Below are 22,398 nucleotides of genomic sequence, written 5' to 3'. Positions count from 1 at the left end.
TTTAATGAACCGTCTTCCTTTGTGACTGTGTGATTACAACATCATTGGATTATATTTTTATATAATCCGTCCGCCTATTTTGTTTGTCTTCTTTTTAACTTTTCACAAAATGTCTGTCAAATTGAAAAAAATAAGGAACAAACCCCTACTAAGTTCTCTTTTAGTTCTCTTTTTGCCCTTCTTTTTTGAATTGATGTGATTCTAAATCAAATTGGAGGGCATTTTTTAAAAATTCAAATTTGGAAAATTTATTTGTTAGTCTTGAGGCACCACCGTGTAGGGGTGAGCAAAATAACCATGAAACCGTGAGTCCAGTCCAAACCAATCCAAACTGAATAATTTGGTTTGGTTTTTTAATGATGTGGTTAGGTCTTGGTTTAAAAAAAATAAAAACCGTGTTACATGGTTTGGTTTATGGATTTACGTTAATGGTTCTGGTTCCAAACCAATCCGAACCATATGATAGACACACACACATATAGTATATAATTTGTTCAGATATACTTAATAAACTTAATTTCCTTATCTAATACTCTATTCCACCACCCTATTCTTTTCTTTCACTTTCAATATTAATTTCCTAAACTTGCTATTCCTACAATTTCATTACGCTAAACATACGTGGTTTGGGCTTAGTAAAGTGATTTCCTACTCTTTTATCTCAGTAACTTACTTTCTAATGTATTCTATTCTTATTTAGTTGATTGATGTTAGTGAGTTTTGATGATTTTAATATATTAATTTCAATATAACTTTTAGTTTAAGTTATCTATGCAATTTTAAGTACTTAAAATAGTTTATAGTAATGATATCTCAATTTTAAACGAACCGTGGTTTAAAACCGAAACCAAACCGCCTTTGAATGGTTTGGATTGGTTTGGTTTTATGAATTTTATGGATTGATTTGGTTCTCTAAATTCATAATCCGTAAGTAGTGGTTTGGTTATTGGATTACTATAAAACCAGACCAATCCGATCCATGCTCACCCCTACCACCGTGTGGTGTCTCAACACCTTATTCAACATACATTTATGTAGAGTTCATAAACTTTTTCAACATTTTTATTTACACACATTTTTGTTTGGCTCCACATAAATGTCTAAGACGAAAGTAGAGAAACAAGAGGAAGAAGATACAAATGCCGTTGTCTACGCTTTGCAAATTTGGAAGGGCCCACAGAATAACACTAGAAAGAAAATAAGAATGAGAGTGATTTTCACACTCTTTAAATTATTAACCGATAATTTAAAAATTATTTACCGGAAAATCAGTATTAAATTAATAATTTGAGGGTACGAAAATCCCTCTCCGACAAGGAGATGGCACAAAACGTAAATTTCAGTAAACGTAGATCCTTGTGGACCCTCCCCCTTCCTCGCCTCTCTTCTCTGCTCTCAGTAGCCAATAGAACTCAGCCAAAACTGAGCAACACCAATCTCTCTCTCTCTCTCTCTCTTTTTTTTTTTTGGTAAACCTCTCTCTCTCTCTCTCTCTCTCTCTGTCTATATATACTCTCACAGTCACACGCACTACGCAAAGCCAATTCTCCCATCCCTTTCCTCTTTGACCTTTTTGTACCTCACTGTCGATGCTCTTTGAAACTCCCAATTCCCCTCGCTCACCGATCCACACCACCTCGCTCAGCCGAGTCACCGCCACCATGGCTAACAACCCCTCCGACGGCCCCACCGACGACTTCTTCGAACAAATCCTCGGATTCCCAGCCTACGCACCAGCCGACGCCAACTTGGCGGGAAACAGTGGGACTCCGATGATGCTCCAGCTCAGCTCCGGCGACGGCTCGGCCCATCTCGGCGGCGGTGGAGGTGGAGGTGGTGGTGGTGGGTTCCACGGGAGTGTGTTTCCGCTAGGGTTGAGTTTGGACCAGGGTAAGCAGGGTTTTCGTGAGGATGTTGGTGATGGCCGATCGTCGTCTTCCTCCATGAAAAACGTAAGTACGGAAGAGTGGTATTAACTCGAACCCCGTTTCGAAATGTTTGTCCGGTGTGCAATTAAAAGAACACGTTGATACGTAATAAGTTGTTTAAATTTTCGTGAAATATATTAGTTTTATTTTTTACAATAATTATTAGCGGGTCTGTTTGGAACATGGGAAAAGGAAAGAAAAAAGAAGGGAAAGTTTTATAGAATTCCCTTGTTTGGTTCGAGTGAGAAAAGAACAGAAAAATGGTCCCCCAACAAAAAAATTTAAGCGCACTCTCCTCATGTTTCTCACGTTTTACTGCTTAATTATTTTCTCTCATCTTCCCTCACTTTCAAGGAGAAACACTGAAGAAAAGGAAAGAAAATTTATCTTCACAGTTTCTTTCTTTCTTTTTTTTATCGAAATTTTTGTTCAAGGAAAGGAGGTGGCGATGGCGATAATTATCGCCGGTTTTTGGCAGTTAATGATATAATAGAAGTATTCAGCTTATACACTGTTTGCTTGCTGGTAAAATGGAGGAAGAGGAAACGGAATAAGATCTTCAAAAATATATTAGGCCGATGGTTGTTTGATGTGTCAAGAAACCGAGGTTTGCCAAAATTAAGCCCTTTTTTAAGCAGTTTAAAATATGAGCAATGCTAAGGATATCTCCTGAGTCCTGAACCATCCGATGCACGTGAGTCCTGCATAATAAACGTGGGATCCACACACATACATTGTGTCCTAAGCTTTCTTTCTTATAAAATTGTAGGACTTCATTTTCAGTATCTTTTTTGCCTCCTCTTGATTCTCAAGCCTTGTCTCCAATGGGTAGTTGGGACTTGGAAGTGTTATGTCTCGTTGGGCTGTTGACTTGTTAATTTGTCTGGTTTCTGCATTTTCTCAATTTGTTTCCTAAGATTTGTTTCATCAGTCAAATGGTGCGGGATTTTTTTTGTTTCTTATTGTCTCTCTCATTGGCATAGTCACACAAGTATTCGGTGTTCGTTTTGGTTTTCATTTGATGTTTTTTTACCCGCTACTGTCTGTTGTATCGGTGCATCCACTCTAAATAATGAAATATCAAGTCAAACTTGCTTATAGCCCATATTTTAATTGAAAAGTCACTACTGGTAAACACATGGGGTACTTCTTAAGCAAGAAAATGATTCACTGTTCTTGTTATAGGCTCTTAAAACGAAGTTAGAGAGCAGTATGCAAGCAAGAGAAGGGAATGGTTATAGAAACTTGGTGCACCTTCTTAAAAATTTGCTTCTAGCTTCTCAATCTATGGATTCTAGACTTTCCCTGTTGCGGAGTGTGCTACTGTCTCACATCTAGTGCCATAAAATCTTATGTCCTATGTCCCTAATATAAATGCAATTAAGAAGATGATATAACCTTTCACTCTTTGAAATGTCGTATTCTCAACTTGTGCCTGTAATTTTCTTTTTGTCCCGATTTAATGTTTGTTGCTTGAGCTTAGTTCTATATTTGTCCTACTTTTTAATTTTGATATCACCCGTCCTCATCTTTTATAACCATGTTATCATTGGCTTTGAATCTATTTGCAGACTTTCTCAGGCCAGCCAATGCCTAACACAGTTAATGCCATGGCACATCCACCTTCTATTCGTCCCAGGGTGCGGGCAAGACGAGGACAGGCTACGGATCCACACAGCATTGCTGAGAGGGTAAGGTGTATAGTATGTGAGTCATAGATGTTTATCAGGCTTTCACAAATGTTAGGCACTTCAGCCGGCAAATAATTAGGAAATCCCTATAGGCCTACTACAACTGCCCGCTGTTTCCATGAGGACAAGCACTTTCAGACAGGTCTACATGAGCAGTTGCCTTTTGTCCTTCCTTAAAAAAAATGAGCGTATGATGTCAATAATCTGAGTTTATTTGAAGGGAACCCAATTCTCTGATCATAAGGGTTTTCTTATATAAGTTGTGCATATCCATTTGAACTGATAAGCCACTATCTTTGCTTCTTTTCTTATGCATGCGACGAGTTCTGGACACTAGATAGTGATGCCCCGGATTCCAAAACAAGCATAACGAACCAGTGCACCCAATTTGTGTCACAGACAAGCAGTGAATACCTGGAGCTTGTATTAAGCATTTGTCCTCATAAGTTTGTTCTTATGCTGCTACGGTTGCATTCCGTTAACTTTATCACTTTTCAACATTATCGAACGAAATAACTTTGAAACCCCAATTAGCATGATGTTTAAGTGTTTTCCTTCCCTTTACCTTCTGGTAGAATCTTCTCCATCTGGCATTAAACAAGTATCTCAGGTGTAATAACAAGTAGTACTTGTATGATATTATGACAGTTTGTAATTATTAGACCTTCATCCAACTTTTATGCCGTTTGGATTCAGTTACGCAGAGAAAGAATAGCAGAAAGGATTAGAGCATTGCAAGATTTGGTTCCTAGTGTCAACAAGGTTAGTGTCTCCTCGTTTATTGCACTTTACAAACTAGATAGCTTTGCTTGCTTTCTTGGCATTAGTTGAAGGGAATTATGAAATCATTCACTCTCTTCCTTCAAGTTACCAAGTCGCAAAACTGCTATGTTATTGATAAATTCATACTCCCTCAACTCTCGCTACGATATTCCTGCATTTCCAGACAGATAGAGCTGCCATGCTTGATGAAATTGTGGAATACGTGAAGTTCTTACGGCTCCAAGTTAAGGTAAATAAACCTAGAGTTCTTTCTGGATTTGAGTATTTTTTCTTGGCCAGTCACTTGAGGAAATAATTTTATTTTCATGAATAAAGATTCTTCAAGAGTATGCATCTTTTTGCCATTTTCTTTCTGTAGTGTACAAGGTTCGGAGGTATTGTGATGTTGATGCATACTTTGCCTTATGAATTGTATTCAGCCCCTATACCATACCCAAATTCACATTGTCAAGCATAGTTTCTAAATAAATAAAAAGAAGAAGCATTCCTGCAATTCATGCAGAATTCCACGAATTCACTCATTGACATGCTCATACTTTTCCCAACTCATTTTACAATTTCCTAAACACTTTGCTTGAACCAGCAAGTTAATGTTGGAGTCTGATTTTAGGCTGTGATTTGAGACCAAAATCTTCTGGGTGATTTAGTTTCAAGAGCCTGCAAAGTTGCACATAACCTTCATCATTGAAGCTTAGCAATTATTTCGCATGTGGATCCTACTGGCTTACCCTAACTTTTATAGAGCTAGATAGCAGTATCCACATTTATGCAGTATGGAAAGACTTATATAGAAGGTGCATCCTACAATTAAAGGGCTTTGGGTTATTGCTGAGCCCTAATATATTAAAAGATTTTGAACAAACAGATATTCCCTTAACTGCCTTTATAATTAATGCTTTTCAGGTTTTGAGCATGAGTAGATTGGGTGGAGCTGGTGCCGTGGCACCTCTGGTAACGGACATTCCAATATCGTCCCTGGAGGTAACAATGTGCAAGAAGTCAAAAATGTTTTTGCATCTCTCCTCTCCGTTCACCTTATTCGTGGTTTCATTTTTCTTTAACCGTGCATCATTTTGTACATGTTTTAGCAAGATGCCGGTGAAAGTGGAAGGAATCAAGCAGCTTGGGAGAAGTGGTCAAACGATGGGACAGAAAAGCAGGTGGCTAAGCTCATGGAAGAAAATGTCGGGGCTGCCATGCAGTTCCTCCAATCAAAGGCACTTTGCATCATGCCCATCTCACTGGCCTCGGCAATATACCAAACACAGCCACCGGATGCCACCACAGTCGTCAAGTCCGAATCACATCCCCCATCATGAACCTTACGGAAATGGTGCGTAACAAAACTATCTCCTGAACCTGTATATTGGTCATTAATTTATGCCGAGGGAAAAAAGTAGAAGGAAATAGAAAAGATAAAGTACCTAACGACTGACATCGGTCAGATCCTTCAACTTTTTCATTTGTTCTTCCTTTTCCTTACCGAAATCATCGATCCGAATACGGCTTATTCTTCGGTCCCCACCCTAATGCACCTAAATTCAACCCCCGGAACCAACTAGTCGCCCTCCTTTAAAAATGCAATCAAAGTCAGATGCCATGGTCGCGCCTTTTGCCCTTCATATCGGCTTTTTGTCAAAAGAGGGTTTGATGTCATAGTGTAAAAATAAAGCGGGTTAGATCCTTCATGTCTTTGCCAAGTTCAATCAGAGGTGGAAGATTTGTCAAAAACGTTTCTCTATGATGATATGCTCTGCTTTTTTGTGTCAATGGTGGGTGACGGATGCACTTTTGTAGTGGGGGGTTGTCATTTTGGGAAGTGAGTGGAGGGGCCATCGGAAAGGTGGTGGACTAGAACTTGTATTTTAATGTGATTTCGTTTATTTTTATGTATTTTGTGGTAGCAAATGGAATGCGATTCTGGAGTGGATAATGGTTGGCTGTCCTGTAAAAGTTGCTTTGTTACAGTCTAGCATAAACTAATGCCGCCAACTTGTGTCTCTTTATGGGAATTGGCTGGTTGGTTTCCAAAAGATGTTTGACTTCGTGTACACTTCCCTTTCATTATTCTAGGAGGAATCATTGGAGAGAGAGAGTGTGTGTGTGTGTGGAGGAGGGCTTCTTAGCTTGTGTTCAATGTATTTTATCTGTATTTCGATCATCGGATCTTTTTCAATATCAATGACAGCGATCCTCGTCAAAAAAAAAAAAAACTCAAGTGAACTTCGGATGGGCACTGGGAGAGAGGGAGAGAGAGAGAGAGAGAGGGAGAGAGAGAGAGAGAGGAGGAGGAGGGGTTGTTAGCTTGTGTTCGGTGTATTGTATCTGTATTTCGATCTTTTTAAATATCAATGACAGCGATCCTCTTAAAAAAAAAAGCTTGAGTGAACATTGGACGGGCACATAATCACATAATCACTTGGGCTAGTTTGCAAGTTTGTGTGTGTTATTAGTTGATAGGGGGAGAGGTGCAAGACGCTATCCGGGTAGATCTACTTAAATTGTTTCGATAAACAATATGTAAGAGAGTTACTGCAGCCAGTAGCAAGTTTGAGCAACTCGCTACTGCCAAATCAGGAGCTTTTGGAATAAGATGTGTGTAACTGTCTTTATTTTTTGATAACTAGCTGGCTTTCGTGCGCCTCGACTAATCTTGGAAGCTCAATGTCACCGTCCACTTGTAGGGAGCCCAATCAAAATGGAGCAAAGTTCTGTATGGACGAGCGTCAAAGGAGTTGGTAGCCCCTAAGAGATTTCGAACCTGAGACATTAAGAGGAAACAAACTTTTAAGTTCCAGGTCTAGACTTTTTTCCCATTCTGTTGTTCAGCCTGGCTTATATTGTGTAATTGTATTGTAACCATGTTTGTTCTTGCACTGGCAATACAATAGGAGTCATGTTGTGTAGAGATTATAGACAATTGAACTACCGTTTAGACTCATTAACAAACAAAAAACTCAGGATTTTGGATGCTACAAATATCAGAAAAACAAACTAGAGAAATAGAGGGAAAAGAGAAAGATAGAACACACAGATATATGAGGTTCGACAACTGTCTATTCCTCAGGAGCCACACAAGTTAACTAGAGTCGATGGAGAAAACTTTCAAAGTCTCTCTCTACAAATTATAACAGCTTTTCCTCTCAATAATATAATGTTCTAATCCTGAAAAAAAAAATTAAAAAAATTTGATTCTTGGCCTTAAATGTAAAAAATTGATTCATGGCCTTAAATACTTTTCTGACCGCTTAATTATGACCGTCCAAACTCGGCCAGGGCTGTCCGGACAAGATTTACATAACCTCAGCATCTCGCGAACTCAGCCAAAGCCGTCCGGACAGCTCTCACCCCGTCCGAACGGGATTTACAGAATCCCTCAGGGGCACTCAGGCTTCACCACCCCTAGCAAGCTGAACAACTGGATGGAGAAAAAAGGTCTCTTCAAATAGTAGAAACAGGAGAAACACAATGAATTCCATGGGGAAAAAAACAAGTACTACATGAATTCCGCAACAAAGTGAAGGAAATAACTAGGGGGGAAATCCAGATATTCGTTGAGCATTTTACGGGGTCAACAAACGGCTCACGATTCGTGATGCCTGTGAATCTGTGACTGCGAAAGGATTTTTGTTTGAGTAAAGAAAAAGAAGTGGGGAAAACTGAAGGATCAAAAAATTTGCAGTCGATAAAAGACTCAAGACAAATAAGTTGATGTTGCAGCCAAATCTTTATAACTTATTCTGCTTTGGAGACAAGCGAATAAGTTAGCGGACCAAACCGTTGTAATCATCTCAGCTTGCTCATTCACTGTCATTAGAGCATCTCCATTTTGTTCTTTTAGAGGCCAATTACCAAGTCAGCTAAAAATACCATGCCTATTTTTTGTACACATTGTTCGTTCTTTTATAATCGTAGTTGTTTGCATATATTTATTTTAGAGTACCCAACTGGCCAGCCATTAGGCCTTGCATAAAGAGATAGAGATGAAGAGAGAGTGAGTGGGTGGGTGGGTGGGTGGGGGACAGTCCCCTACTTTCGTGTGACAAACATGAGAGGAGTGAGAAAGGGATGGAAGTATATACGTATGGATGTATATAATGTAGGTAAGTCTCTGCCTCCCCTTTTGTGGAAAGTCTTGGGTTCAAGCCCCACATGGGCAGGGCCTTTGAAGGTCAGGGCTATGGATAGCTTCTGGACCTCCCGTGCTAATCCTAACACCAACCGCTAATCCCCGCTTATGTATATCACCTGTAAAAAAAAAAAAAAAAACTTGTCCTTTTTTTTTTCCAAAGTAACTTGTCCTTTATTTATTTGTCATTAACCAATACTATAAACAAAAAATACCTTAAAGTGTCAAATGGAGTACTTTTTCATTCTCTACAGCCCTGTAGGCCAGATTCATAATGTCCATCTCGGCAATAAATCGTTTGAATTTTAATCCGATCAATGGACGGTCCAGATCAACAGGAGCTTCGTCCGTGCCGAAATGGAGCCCTACAGGATTTCCCATTCCAATTACCCCTAACACAATTTTGAATCTCACTTTAAATATTTTTTGTCATATAATACACACGTAACAAAATTATTTTAAAGAGTCAAAGGGAAGATGCTCCTGGGAAAGATGTACTAAAATATAATGTGAAAAGAGGAGTGAATCTCACTTTAAATACTTATTGTCACAGAAAAACATTCCTAACAAACTTTTTTTTTTTAAAAAGAAAAAGAAAAAAAAGAATGTGACAAGATTAGGAAGATTATCAATCTGGCCCAAAGCCCAATACTCAGCCCAAAACTAAGTCCGGCCCACGGCCCATCTCTCCCCCCCCCCCCCCCCCTCTCTCTCTCTCTCTCTCCCCACCGTTTTCTCTTACACCGTGCATTAATCCAACTAGAGGTCGGAGCGACGGGGCACACGCGATGCGTGTGCAAGTCAAATTTTCACAACATTTTTGTAAAAATGCTTCTCACTTATTGTTTGATCAAATTTTTACAAATGTTGTGAAAATTCGACTTGCACACGCATCGCGTGTTTTAAAGAGTCAAAGGGAAGATGCTCCTGGGAAAGATGTACTAAAATATAATGTGAATCTCACTTTAAATACTTATTGTCACAGAAAAACATTCCTAACAAACATTTTTTAAAGCTCAACCAAAAAAAAAAAAGAAAAAGAAAAGAAAAGAAAAGAAATAGAATGTGACAAGATTAGGAAGAATATCACTCCGGCCCAAAGCCCAATACTCAGCCCAAAACCAAGTCCGGCCCACGGCCCATCCCCTCTCTCTCTTATCCACCGTTTCCTCTTACGCCGCGCATTAATCCAATGTTCCGCGCAGTTTCGCGCGCAGACAGTAGAGTGAAAGAAAGAGAGAGAGAAGACAGAAGTTGAGTGAGAAGATATGGCGTTAGGGCAAACCCTAGCTCTGCCAAAAGCCATCCTCCTATGTACCCCTAGAAATCCTCTTATCCCCTCCTCGTCCCTGAACCCTAACCCCCCTATCCGCCTCTTCTCATCTCCATCGCAAACCACCAAAAACACCCGAAGATTCAGAGCCGCAAAATGTGCTCTGACTTACAACAACAACGACAACGGCCAGGAAGAAAGAGTGGCGGTACCGCAGTACCCGAGGCCGACGGAGATTCCGTGGCAGAAGGAGATCTGTAACACCGTGCACCTCATCGGCTACGTGACTACCGTTGTCCAAATCAGGTACCTCCCCGACGGCAGGGCCGTCGCCGTTTGTCGCATCGCCGTCAGCAAATCTCCTCTGGAGACTTCATCGTAAAGTTCTTTTACTCACTCATTCACTCACTCCTGTTTACCTTTTGAATAGTACTTCCATTTGTCTCTGTTTGGATACATGTTGATTAGGGCTGATAGATCATAAACCAGACAAACTATTCGAGTGTTCTCGTTAAAAACTCGTTCGAGAATGTGTTATTACTTGAATAAACCGGGTATGAACATTTTTCAAAACTCGTTTAGATTTCAAACAAGCTACTACTTGGCTCATTCAGTTTGTGATGTATACAAAGTTCAAGCTACTTAAGATCAGCTCGACTACAACTCCTTTGAGATCGGCACGACTCATTAACAAGCTAAGCTTGAATATACTTTTGAATCTTGTGAAGCTTGAAAACAATCTTGAACAATGAACTGCTCGGGTCGTATGGGTCGTCTTAATGTTGATTCAGAAATAAGGGATTTAGGGTGGTATTTCACCAAAAATCTAGGAGGTTTAGGGAAACTTTCTAAGAAGCACGTGTACTGGAACAAGTACGGCTACTGGTATAATACAGGTACGTCGATACGGCATAATCTAAAAAATGTAGGGTACGGCTACGGTGGGGGTTACGGCTCTAACAAATGTATTTCTATAATTTAGATTTTAGAGCAATGTATTTCATGTAATAATTCCACTTCAAATAATGGAAATAGCTAAATGACTTGGGCAATTAGGAATCTTACATCAAATAATAGGTTAACGCAGATCTTATGGTGCAAATTAGAGTTCAATGTCATTATACTAAAGAACCTATTGAGTTGAGTGTAGAAAAAGGAAGTATTATCAATTTAGTTTCATTTATGTGTTGGGTACGGCTAGATACATGGTGGGGTACTTCTAGGGTACTACAAAAGTCAAAGAGGAAAGTTTCAGTACGCATTTCGTATACCGGATTCAAAAGTACCATGCAAAGTACCGGTACGCTTACAGTCCTACGCTACGTTACAAGTAGGTGTACGCTGGGGTTTTGGAATTACTTATGCTTCATAGCTGATGGTATATATAATGCAATTTTATAGGAGGAGAAACTCTAATTAAGTTAGTTTGAGCATGTCTAACGTAGATCGGTCACAGTTAGATGTAGCGATATGCTTACTCTAAATGGTACCACATGGATGAAAATTGACTTTAGAGGCAGTAGTTAAAAAATCAAAGTGTTTTTGATATGATGATATCACGGAACGCACCATGTCCTCCACGAAACTCAATAGAGAAAACCAATTCATGCGGTGCAACTTAATTGGGGTTTAATGCTCTGTTTGGTTTGGTTATATTATGTATTTTTGAGTTAGGGTTTGCGTATGACAACTTTATAAAAGAGAGATCCATTGGAGAGGATGTCAGCAAGAGTTGAGTTTCTTATCCTTATTACCCGCTGTAGGTCGATTCGCCATACTTTTGGATAACAGCATCCTTGTATAACTGTATTGTTCCTTAACATCATCAATTGCAAGTAAGTCCTATTAAACAACCATTTGAATTTAGTAAGACTCTCAATGAGAAAGGTTTAAGCTTTGATTTTTACAGCTTATGTTTGAAATTAATATCGACACAGAGCTCTTGTTTTGATCCTCTCTTATTCTATTTTGAATTTGGAAAGCCTGTTCGTAGAGCTAAACTGCATTTCGTTTTCAGATGGGTTTTCGCCAGTTGAAGTCACTCAGATTTGGTGTAGTCTGACTATTTTTCCTTGATACGAAAATAATGTCATTGACCTGTGATTATCGGATATTTTGGAGAATCCTATGTTGATTGAATTTGGAGTTGGTTATGAGTTTTGACATAATGTACATGTTGGACCTCCCTGCATAATAGCTTAAGCTTTTGAGTTAGATGTAAATCTCTCCATTCAGCCAAACCCATTCCACCACTTTATATGTGCCTTCATCCGTTGATTTTGTAGGCGTGTTGACGTATGGATATTGTGTTTTAATAGTGTTTTGGGTGCTCATCATATGCTTGGAATGCATTCAGAAACAATCTGGAGTCATGTCTTTCCTAACTCCTAAGTCCCACGTTGTGTGACCATATATGGTTGCTATTGAGAAAATTCAAAGGTTATTATTACTTAATGCTAAGTTTCCATGAATTGTTTTCTCAAACTTTGGTTTTAGATCCTCACCTCTTTCATGGGACCACTACATGTAGTTTACATGCATCACATTCATTATCTGCCAGTAGTTTTACAATTACTTGATTTCTGAATTTGAACCCATTAAACTAAACTGTCACAGATCAGGAGGAAAATATTGCTAATAGACTATCCAATCTTATTTAACTCTTGCAAATGTGAAAGGCAGCGACTTCAGCATACAAAATGGAGGATTAATCATTTCATCAGTTTGTGTCAGTTCTTTCATTTGTTTTCTGCCGATGTCGGTTTATGATTTATTGCTAACATTTGGTATGTGGATAGCGGTATTTGTACTATGTCAACTCACAGGTTACAAGCATTATTATTGAAATTGATTCCCATGTTTGTCAGGATCATATTGTCATTCTGGAATGAATTGGCCCATGCTGCTTTTCAGCACTTAGAGAAAGGCACTCAAATATATGTTTGTGGTCGCCTGATTGCAGATACAGTTGAAACTGAAGATGGGACGGAGCAGACTTACTATAAGGTTTTTTTTTTTTTTTTTGGCTGCTTGGCCTGAGGTCTTGTTATTTTATGTTCCCATTAGTTAGTGCTTTGTCCAAGAAAAATTACAATCATCGCTATTCTCTGGCAGGTTAATGTTAAGCAACTGAATTTTATTGAAAGGTCTTGGGATTCAAATTCTGAAACACCAGGTAATTGTTTTTTGCAAGATCTGTATTTAAAGCGGATCCATTTTCATTTGGAATGTGCCTTTTAGTTTTCTACTTTGTTCCCTTGCAGTTAAGAAGCAGTCATCCGCCTCCCGTGAAGAACTATGGCAGGCATTCTTTGCTAATCCAGCAGATTGGTGGGATAATAGAAAGGACAAGGTATCCTATGCAAGCTTTTAGATTCAATAAGTATGAGCGGGTAACCAGTGTTATAAAATTCGGTTTAGGTGCTAGGCAGTGGTCTGCCGCCTCGACTAAGGGCCTAGGCATTGAATTAGGCAGCGGGACAATTAGTTGGTTGCTAGGCAGGATTAGTCGGTGACTAATCGGCTAGGAGGCTGGCATGATTAGGCGGCCTAGTGAGATTTATTGAAGAATTGCGTGGGTAGGCGGGATTAATGTGGGGTTAAATACGTAAATTTTCAAATCTAACGGGTTAAATGTTGTGGTAATATAGTACTAGGGTTTTATTGTAGTTTTAACAGTGTTCTAAAACAAAGAATTAATCGGCGATTAATCGCCGATTAATCATTGGCGGGGTCTATCCGATTAGGTCCGACTAACGATTAATCGCCAATTACTAATTAATATGCACCGATTAATCGCTCGAAGGTGGCCAACAGCCTGACTAGCGCCTAGCGACTTTTAGAACATTGAGTTTTAACGTAATATATATTTATACACCACGCAATATAAGTGATTTAAGTCTAAATCTCGTCTTCTATGCTCGTTCCTCCTACAAACGGACCAACGGGCCTCTCTCGTCTCTCTCATCTCTCGTCCTTATATATGTCTTCTCTCTCTCTCTCTCTCTCTCTCTCTCTCTCTCTCTCTCTCTCTCTCTCTCTCTCTCTTAAATGGTTGTCTTTGTATTTTCTCTTAGTAATTTGGATGCCCTTATCTGGGTATGGTGAAGTGAAGATGCCAGGTGTGCTGTAATAATTGAGTTCACCTGCAGGGAGGGAGGTCTTGAATTTGGGGCCTATATTTTAGTTATAAACGACTTAGAAAACAACACATTATTGACGTTCCATACATGCACATTTGGAATATAGTAGTTCACTTTCTTAGTTTTAGTTATCACTATAATAATTTCTCTCTATAACTTTGTCAATGTCAATAGACTGATGCGCAGAGACCCCCAAGATATCCTGATTTCAAGCACAAACATACTGGAGAAGCTTTGTGGGTTGAAGGCAGGTTTAATCCTCCGTGGGTGAAGTCCCAACTAGAAATCCTGGATGCAAGAAGGGAGGCTTTTGGTTTTCAAGATCAAAATGGTGGCATGAACGTGAACTTTGGGGCTGGTAATGACTACTCAGCTTTGTAACTGCTCTTTATTCTGGTGATCAGACACGGGTCTCAGCGGAATCTCCTTTGTCTGGTGTTACCCTTTTTCCTGTGTTTGGTGTTACTTATTTGGTGGGGAACAGCTAAGTTTTGGCCTTTGTGCACCTAGCCTTTGTTGTATATTTGATCGTACTGGCAAATTTCAGGAGTGCTGACCAAATTTTCCGTGACTCAATCTTGGTCTTCAATCTTGAAAGGTAGTTTGCGATAAGGATCATTGTATAGAATCTATCCTGCTCTTTAAGCATTTGCCCCGAATCTGTCTATTCAAACAAATGAAACTCTTTGGTCTTATCCTTAATTCTTATGGCATCGGTTATATTCCTTTGTTCAATTGGAGATATTATCGTTATGCAAAGTTGATTTGTTTCTGGCAGTAAAATGTTGTGAACTCCATCGCCTATGCTTGCGGGAAATTGCAGATCTTTGCATACATACCTGTTACATGGGACACCTTCACGAGCAAATAGACCATGCTGCCTTTAGGTTTAGCGGATGTTCTGTGATGTGGAATACTGGGAATCATGGACTTGAACCATTCAGATTTGCATTCGGTTTAGCTTCTTTCTTTTTCTTTTCACTTTTATGGTAATTAGTCACCTAATCCTTCAATAGCGCCCTCCTCTTTTGCTCTCAATTCTTGCTCTCGCGAATTTTGAATGACGTTTTCCCACACCCTTACCCAACTTATGCAACGGATGAGGAATGGGAAATTACAAGAAAATATTGTCATCTTTCATGGTACTTCTGCCCAAGTTATTTTGCCCTTTTCCCTTCCCCTATTAACAAAATGTTACTTTGCCTATCAAAAAAAAAAAAAGGTACCATATCATGCTTCTGCTTCTATCATTCTAAATCCAAACTGCATAACATTCCAAAGGGGAAAAACTAGAAGGAAAATGAACCATAATCCATAGCTTCACACTACTTGGTTTGTACATATCATCCTTGGCAGAATATTTGTGAATGTCAGTTTTCCTTTACTACAAATGGATCTGAAGCAGATTCTCCAAGACCTCTTACTGTATCCATTTGATGGGGAAAATAAAATCACATAGGTGCGAAAACCAGCCATGAATACGATGTGTTCGGACTTTCCCAAAAAAAAAAAAACAATGTGTCATCTGTAATGCGAACCTATCTATGTGCCTTTTTTCTTGTATTTTTCTTGAGTTACCAAACATTCTTGGCAAACCCAAGTGTTCTCTTTTTGTGTGTGTAAATGTGCTCTATGGATTCTATAGACACCCCAAGCCTTTGGCATCCGATCCTTTCATGATTCTCAGCCTTTTGCAAGAGGTAGTAAACATATCCCATGGGACATCTCCAACCAGCATCCAATCACCATCTTTGTCTTGATATGTTGGTGCATAATCAGATCCATCATAGCCTTCCCTTTCTGAATACCCACCTGAAAATGTTACAAAACAATTAACATAAAAACCCACATCGATCGTAATCGAGAAAATTTCCACCTCCACCACTACCAAATCATATAAGTATAATAGGAAGAAGATTTTAGTACTTTCTTTTTTTCTTTGAACGGCAAAGAAAGTTTTCATTAAACAGAAAGATGCAAAGATTTGAGGACTTACCAATGGTGCACTTGAACATGTTTTCTAATGCCTTGAGGAGTTCTGGGTAGCTATTGTAAACCTCCAGGTCAATCTTTCTTAGATATGGAGCTCCATCCATGCTCACCTTCACATACATCCCGGAAGCCTCGGCTTCCGTGTTCTTCGGTTGGAAACAATTTCTCCGGTAAGATCTGACCGGCGGCCATCCCACCACTTGTGCCCTGCCATTTCATTAAAGTCATTATTAGTTAGTATAAAGGCTACACACAACCAGAAAAATACATAGGTATATATCAGTAGCACAAGTGAAAGTTCTTGAGATTACTCACTTGGCAGGAGGAGCCCGGTCTTGGTCGCCCTTTTCGCTGTCTAACGCACCATCCATCTCTGATATGGCTCTTTTGTTACCCCTAACATTAATAGACGATTGTTTCTCTGGCTCATCTGATCCTGGCAATCCTAATCTTAATTCGGTTGCCTTGAGATTGAAATGATCATCGGAGACATAACCGAGCATCGACGTTTCCATCTTCCACCAAAGTATCTTCGTAGAATTCCGACGAGTTTTCCGGTGGCTTGTTTTATACTCCGGCACAAGTAGTTTTAGTTCCAAAAGGGCAGAGGAGAATTTTATAGGGTGTTATTCTCTTGCTTCATGATTGTTTGGTACGTGAGAAATTTTACACGCGTTAATTTGCTTGACCAATGATGTGGCGACAAGTGGCGAGCAATTATAGGAGGCTGTCGGGGAGGTGAAATTCCAACGTGGGGACATGGACGGCTGTGTCTTGTCGGTCACATGACCGGCACGTGTGGGCCCGTTGTGATGCAGGTAGGAGACAAAGGTGGGGACATCTGCAACCGTGGCATTGAAGACGGTGGTTAGGAAAATGGACGGTCCTGATGCGATCTGATTGGGATTCTGGACCGTCAGATCGAGGGGAAAGGGAGCAGGCCTTGTGGGTGGGTCGAACTTGGATGTCGGTGTGGAGTGATTATTCGGTGTTCTTCGAGCACTGCTACATTGTGTTTCAAGGCTCCGATTTCCGTCGAATCCGTACGCTTTGTATTCAACATCATGTGAATGTGTCACCACGTGGCAGTGCCAAGATCAAGTAATAATTTCCCAGCGACATGGGTATTTTGGGGTTAAACGTTGGATCCAGATTCAACCAGTTTGGTTGTAGGTCAATTAGAGACTTCGCATGAATGTATCCATCACTTACACGGTGGTGCTCCAAAAGCAAGTAATAATTTTTCGGCTGACGTGGGTATTTTTTTGTTAAACATGAGAACCAGATCCGACCAGTTTGGCTGTAGGTCAGTTGGGTGTTGGGTAGAGTATTTGAGATCTATAATTTATTTTGTGTCTGATTTGTCCAATCATCATGTATATATGCTATAATACCTTCATTTGATGCTTTACTTTGTATATAGAATAATAATAATAATAATATAAGAAAAAATTAGTAGAATATATCTCTAATCTCTCATGGTTTAAACTTAAGTACTTATCTCTTATTGATAAATTTCTTAACGACAAAGTTCCATGAATTTTGGCACATGCTATTCAAATTCAAAATCGAATTCTCAAATAGCTAGGCCAAGATACTCGACCAATTTTTCAGCTCAACCTATGTACGTACATGATTACATATTCATAAATTATTTGTCTATTACAAACTTCTGTGGGGAATAATATTGAGAATGTGGCGCTGAACTCGAACCTTCTCCTACGTTCTATAATTTCGATATGGAAGAGTCGCGTCAATAATCTTTATCTACACTTCAAGGAAGGTGAGGAGACTTTTATGCCTTTAATATCGTTTTAGTTTATAATAGGTGGTGGACGGAGCTAGGCGGGGGTAGACGGGAGCCGCGATTTCCACAGCATTTGAAAATTAAGTACGCTATATATATCGATCTACGTACACTTGCATGTATTTTAAAAGGATTTTGTCTTGTCAATACAATTCTAGAAATATTACAATTACCTCGCTAAACAATGAATAACCTTCCTTTAACCATCCAAATTCTTAGTAATTTTTTTTTATAGTTAAGTAATTAAGCTTTGTAGTAATTTTTAATGAGAGACTTGCATTATGTGTATAAAATTGCAAAGATCAATACTAACACGACGAGACATTGTCCACAGCCTCCACAATACATGATATCCACATTAATTTTGGTAGATATTGGTTTGCATAACACAAACTTGGGACTACGTCACTTAATCGATAAAATTGTTGAATTTTTAAGGAAAATGATACTGGCACTCTAAAAATTGATGCAGACACTCCAAAAAACAAAGGAAAGTAGCTTTGGAATTACACTGATATTGGAGTGTCTGCGTCAATTTTTGAAGTGCCAATATTATTTTCCAATTTTAATCCCCAAAATTAGGTGGTGTTTGGCCGTAAATATTCTAATAAGAAATGTTGGTGGTATCCTCAATATTAGGTTGAGGACCTAATTAAGGTGAGGTTTAATTAGTTAGGCATTTTGTTGGAACTTGGAACTTTCCATTTCCTAATTAATGGTCCCTAAATTTTAGGCACACACCCAACTGTGGCCTGCCAAGTCTACTATGGGCTGTTAGTTCTCTTTGCTATTTGAAAAGAATTTTTCAAAAAATTCTCTCTAGATTTCTCCTACTTCTAACATTTCTCTCTCTATCTCTATCCACTTATTACCCCTCCTATTTTTCAAAACACAAACCAAACACAGCACATTTTGAGTTTGCCAAACAAATTTTTTTGGACATGGGGCCAGTTTTTGGATGCCAAATGGGTATCACAAGGCGGTATCTGTCGGCGATTTGAATCGTTCAAATACGTTTTAGATAGTTCAGATTTATTTTCTCTCTCCCCTCACCCCACCATTATCTCTCCTCTTTTTCTCTCTCTAAAACCCGAATCGTCCAAAACACGGTTGGACGGTCTGGATCACTAACGGATTACCACGTGTGTAGTATTCTACCGTCACGCAAAGATTTCCCGCCAGGCAGATATGCCCTGTCAGTAGTCTAGAAACTAGTCAGTGTTTCGGGACTAATGGATCCAAAATGCTTCTCTTTTTTGGCCACAAGTCACGCAAAGATTTCCCGCCAGGCAGATATGCCCTGTCAGTAGTCTAGAAACTAGTCAGTGTTTCGGGACTAATGGATCCAAAATGCTTCTCTTTTTTGGCCACAAGTTAAGCGTTGGCGATAGGGATGAGCTTTAAACTTAGATATTTTAAGTTCGAAATTTGGCAACTTCTCGGGGGTCAGGTAAAGATCTCTTTTGAATTTTCTAGTCTCGGTGTAGATAGCCTTTGACCGAAACGGAAAGGAGAATAGCTGAGGTACGGATAAGCTGACTCGGACACCCTCGACCATGAAACCCCCAAAAAAATCATAAATGTTAGAGTTGCAAAAAAGAAAAAGAAGAAGACAGGGTGTTCGCAGGTGTCGAACTTAATTAGAACCTCACCCCCAAGAAAAGCTACAGGATGATCAGCTAGGCTAAGCCCAATGGTATCTAAAATGTTTGCAGACACACAAGTGGGTGAAATCCATCATACCGATACTAAAACTAATTTTGTGGAAAATATACGAGAGAGAGAGAGAGAGAGAGAGAGAGAGAGAGAGAGAGAGAGAGAGAGAGAGAGAGAGAGAGAGAGAGAGAGAGAGAGAAAAGAAAAAAGAAAAAAAAAAGAGAGAAGAGAGAAGAAGCTTAAAAGCTGATTTTTTTGGACTTTTTCATGGATATTTTCACAAAATACTGTAATCATGGAGGTTTAAACAGTTTGCAACACTAAGTTCATACCATGACTTCAAACAAAACCGCATATAGGGGTTTTTCTTGTACTAAAAAAGAGAAATCGTAACTTAGTGAGAAAGAGAGCTTTTGCACTCGGGGCATTTGTTGGGTTGGACTTGCAAATTCGCAATCTATTTGCGCGTCGGTTTTGGAGACTAACGGATACCTTGAGAATGGAACAAATTAAATCGATGTCGTTTCGACACACGGAGATCACCACACTACAAAGTGATCTCCGTGTGCCGTGCATATATCCGTGACCGGATTTTCTGGACACAACAGTGTTTCGGATCTACGGATCATAAATGCTTACCACCACAGTTAGGTGTAGTGTAGTAGGCCGAAAGGCCCAAAAGTTGTATGAAGACAAGACGTGTACCACAAGGAAAGAACGCCTCGTCAGTTACGGGAAGCCCAAAAGCAAAGCAATGGACAAACGGACATGAAAAACAGCTCACTGCCTCACTCATGATGAACACCGCACTGAATTCCACACACCTGACACACACACACAAAAACCCGAAGGCCCGTGAATGGCGGAAACACCACCGATCCTTGAACTTGTTTGTAGGAATAGTTTAGAGTACTCAGATTAGTAGCTGTCCAGATTTTGGTACTACATAGATTACTAAGATCGATCTCGTTTGGAAAACTCAAAATCTCTACGCACGGTCCCTTGTAAATTTTCTCCATCCATATCTCTCCACTTATTACTTTTAAAAATCCAAAACGAACAGGGTCTATGATACTAGAATTTTACAAAATACTCCCATGATATTATTTTTCTTCTATCTATCCCTTGAACTTCCAAAGTCCAAACTAAGAATCTAAATAATAAATATATACCGTAAGGTTGTGCTTGGATTTTAAATTTGTGGAGGAATACACCAAAGGGAACGAAAATAATGGAAGGATTGAAAAACAATATACCGTAAGTTGTTTTTGCGTTCGTTTTTTCTGATAATTCATAGGAGTATTGTGCTTGTCAAAATGTGGAAGTAAAATGCTTCTCAATTTTCAGAACTCTACAGTGTCCCAAACACGTACAGTACTATCAAACACTATCGAATGGGCCTGTAAATTGCAGTTGAGCGGTGGAATTTGTCTCCAGAATCAGTTGAGATGCGCGTAAGTTAACTAGCTAAACAAACAAATTATCGAAAGAACTTTTGAAAGATGAGGTTGGACCAATGGGCTTGTAGCCCAATTGGTAACTTCTGGCTCTCTCTTGTGGGAGACCAGGGTTCGAGTTCCGTTGTAGGCGGTTTGTGAGTTTAGAACTATGGATAGCCTTTAAACCCCTATGGACTAAGAGGCTGTTTGATAAAACTGAAAGCTGAAAAATTAAGTACTGAATGCTAAAATTTTTAAGATGAAAAGCTGTTTGATAAATATATTAAGTACTGAATTAAAAAAATGATGAACTAATATTGTTCCAATTCTCTTTTAATTTACTAACAATCGTAATATACTTATGGTAATTGTGGAGAAGTGGTGGTGGCGGACGTGGTGGAGGTGGAAGAGTGGTGGTGGTGGAGTGGTGTGGTACGTGGGAGTGGTGGTGGTGGTGCAGTGATGGTAGTGGTGGTGGAATGGCGGTGGTGGTGGTTGAGTGGTGGTAGGAGCGGTGGTGGTGGAGGTGGAAGAGTGGTGGTGGTGGAGTGGTGTGGTACATGGGAGTGGTGGTGGTGGTGCAGTGATGGTAGTGGTGGTGGAATGGCGGTGGTGGTGGTTGAATGGTGGTAGGAGCGGTGGTGGTGGTTATGGTGGAGTGGTGGTGGTGATCGATGGTGTAGTGTAGTGGTGGTGGTGGTGGAGTGGTGGAGTTGGTGGTGGTGATGTGGTGTAGGTAGTGGAAGCGGTGTAATGGTGGTGGTGGTGTAGTGATGGTAGTGGTGGTGGTGGTGGTGGTAGTGGTAGTGGTGGAAGCGGTGGTGGTGGAGTGGTGGTGGTGGTGGTGGTATGATGGTTGAATGTAAGTACACAAAAATTCAATTAAAATTAAGTAATTTCAACTTTTTAGCATATATTTTAAGTGGTACTTAATTTGTTAAGCAATGTAAAATATAGTTATCAAACCTACTGAATCACTTATTACTTAATTGATTCAGTTTTAAGTGCTGAATTTAGGTTATCAAACAAGCCCTAACTTACTAACTTTTTCCACCAACTTTCGCTGATGTATATAATATTGAAAGAAAAAAGAAAAAGAAAGATGAGGTCGGCAAATTGCCCACGAAGTCTAGGGTTATTATTAGAAGTCTAGGGTTATTATTAGGAATGAGGACCATGTATGTATAGTGCCCATGTGGAAACACGTGCGACGAATTGAATGTTGATGGGGAGATCTGGGCCCTTACCCACACGTGAACTGATAATGGTTTGCCCTTAGACTTTGGGGCTTCCCCTGGCCCATGGAGGACCAATCCCCCCCTTAACTTCCAGTCCCTACCTTCACTTCCCTTCTTGTTTCCTTGTCTACTAGTAAAACACCATAGCTGTCTTGGGCCCATTATTGCATGCATCATCTCACTTGATTACTATATGCAACCATTTTAATTTGCAAGTCTTTTTCTTTTTCTTCTAATGGTTATGCTATTGATTGCTAATTGCCCTGTCAATAAGGCGATAAGAATATTTTTTAAAAATGCAATTTTTGATGCACTCGTAA

General features: G+C 39.6%; 3 protein-coding genes across 4 annotated transcripts; 2 read left to right on the top strand and 1 right to left on the bottom strand.

The window, feature by feature from the left end:
• The first annotated feature begins 1,589 nt into the window (after positions 1-1,589).
• LOC131321999 (transcription factor UNE12) lies at positions 1,590-7,322 on the top strand. Of its 2 annotated transcripts, none has more exons than XM_058353088.1 (7): positions 1,590-1,952; positions 3,500-3,619; positions 4,316-4,381; positions 4,566-4,631; positions 5,306-5,383; positions 5,491-5,735; positions 7,087-7,322. In XM_058353088.1, exons 1-6 carry the CDS (start codon positions 1,590-1,592, stop codon positions 5,719-5,721), a joined length of 924 nt encoding a protein of 307 aa, XP_058209071.1. In that variant the 3' UTR covers positions 5,722-5,735; positions 7,087-7,322. The 2 variants fall into 2 exon arrangements, with proteins under 2 accessions (XP_058209071.1, XP_058209064.1); XM_058353081.1 differs by having other exon boundaries at positions 7,030-7,322.
• A 2,374-nt stretch (positions 7,323-9,696) lies between these two features.
• Positions 9,697-14,681, top strand: LOC131321986 (protein OSB2, chloroplastic-like). Its single transcript, XM_058353057.1, has 5 exons — positions 9,697-10,182; positions 12,672-12,810; positions 12,919-12,979; positions 13,068-13,156; positions 14,121-14,681. Exons 1-5 carry the CDS (start codon positions 9,800-9,802, stop codon positions 14,325-14,327), a joined length of 879 nt encoding a protein of 292 aa, XP_058209040.1. The 5' UTR covers positions 9,697-9,799; the 3' UTR covers positions 14,328-14,681.
• A 566-nt stretch (positions 14,682-15,247) lies between these two features.
• LOC131321994 (auxin-induced protein 22D-like) lies at positions 15,248-16,533 on the bottom strand. Its single transcript, XM_058353067.1, has 3 exons — positions 16,254-16,533; positions 15,943-16,145; positions 15,248-15,758 (listed from the first exon to the last, which is right to left on the bottom strand). Exons 1-3 carry the CDS (start codon positions 16,451-16,453, stop codon positions 15,586-15,588), a joined length of 576 nt encoding a protein of 191 aa, XP_058209050.1. The 5' UTR covers positions 16,454-16,533; the 3' UTR covers positions 15,248-15,585.
• Between the last annotated feature and the right edge of the window lie 5,865 nt (positions 16,534-22,398).

This window comes from Rhododendron vialii, chromosome 1a, assembly GCF_030253575.1.
Source record: "Rhododendron vialii isolate Sample 1 chromosome 1a, ASM3025357v1".
NCBI classification, from domain to species: Eukaryota; Viridiplantae; Streptophyta; class Magnoliopsida; order Ericales; family Ericaceae; genus Rhododendron; species Rhododendron vialii.
This window is presented reverse-complemented; position numbering and strand designations above follow the sequence as displayed.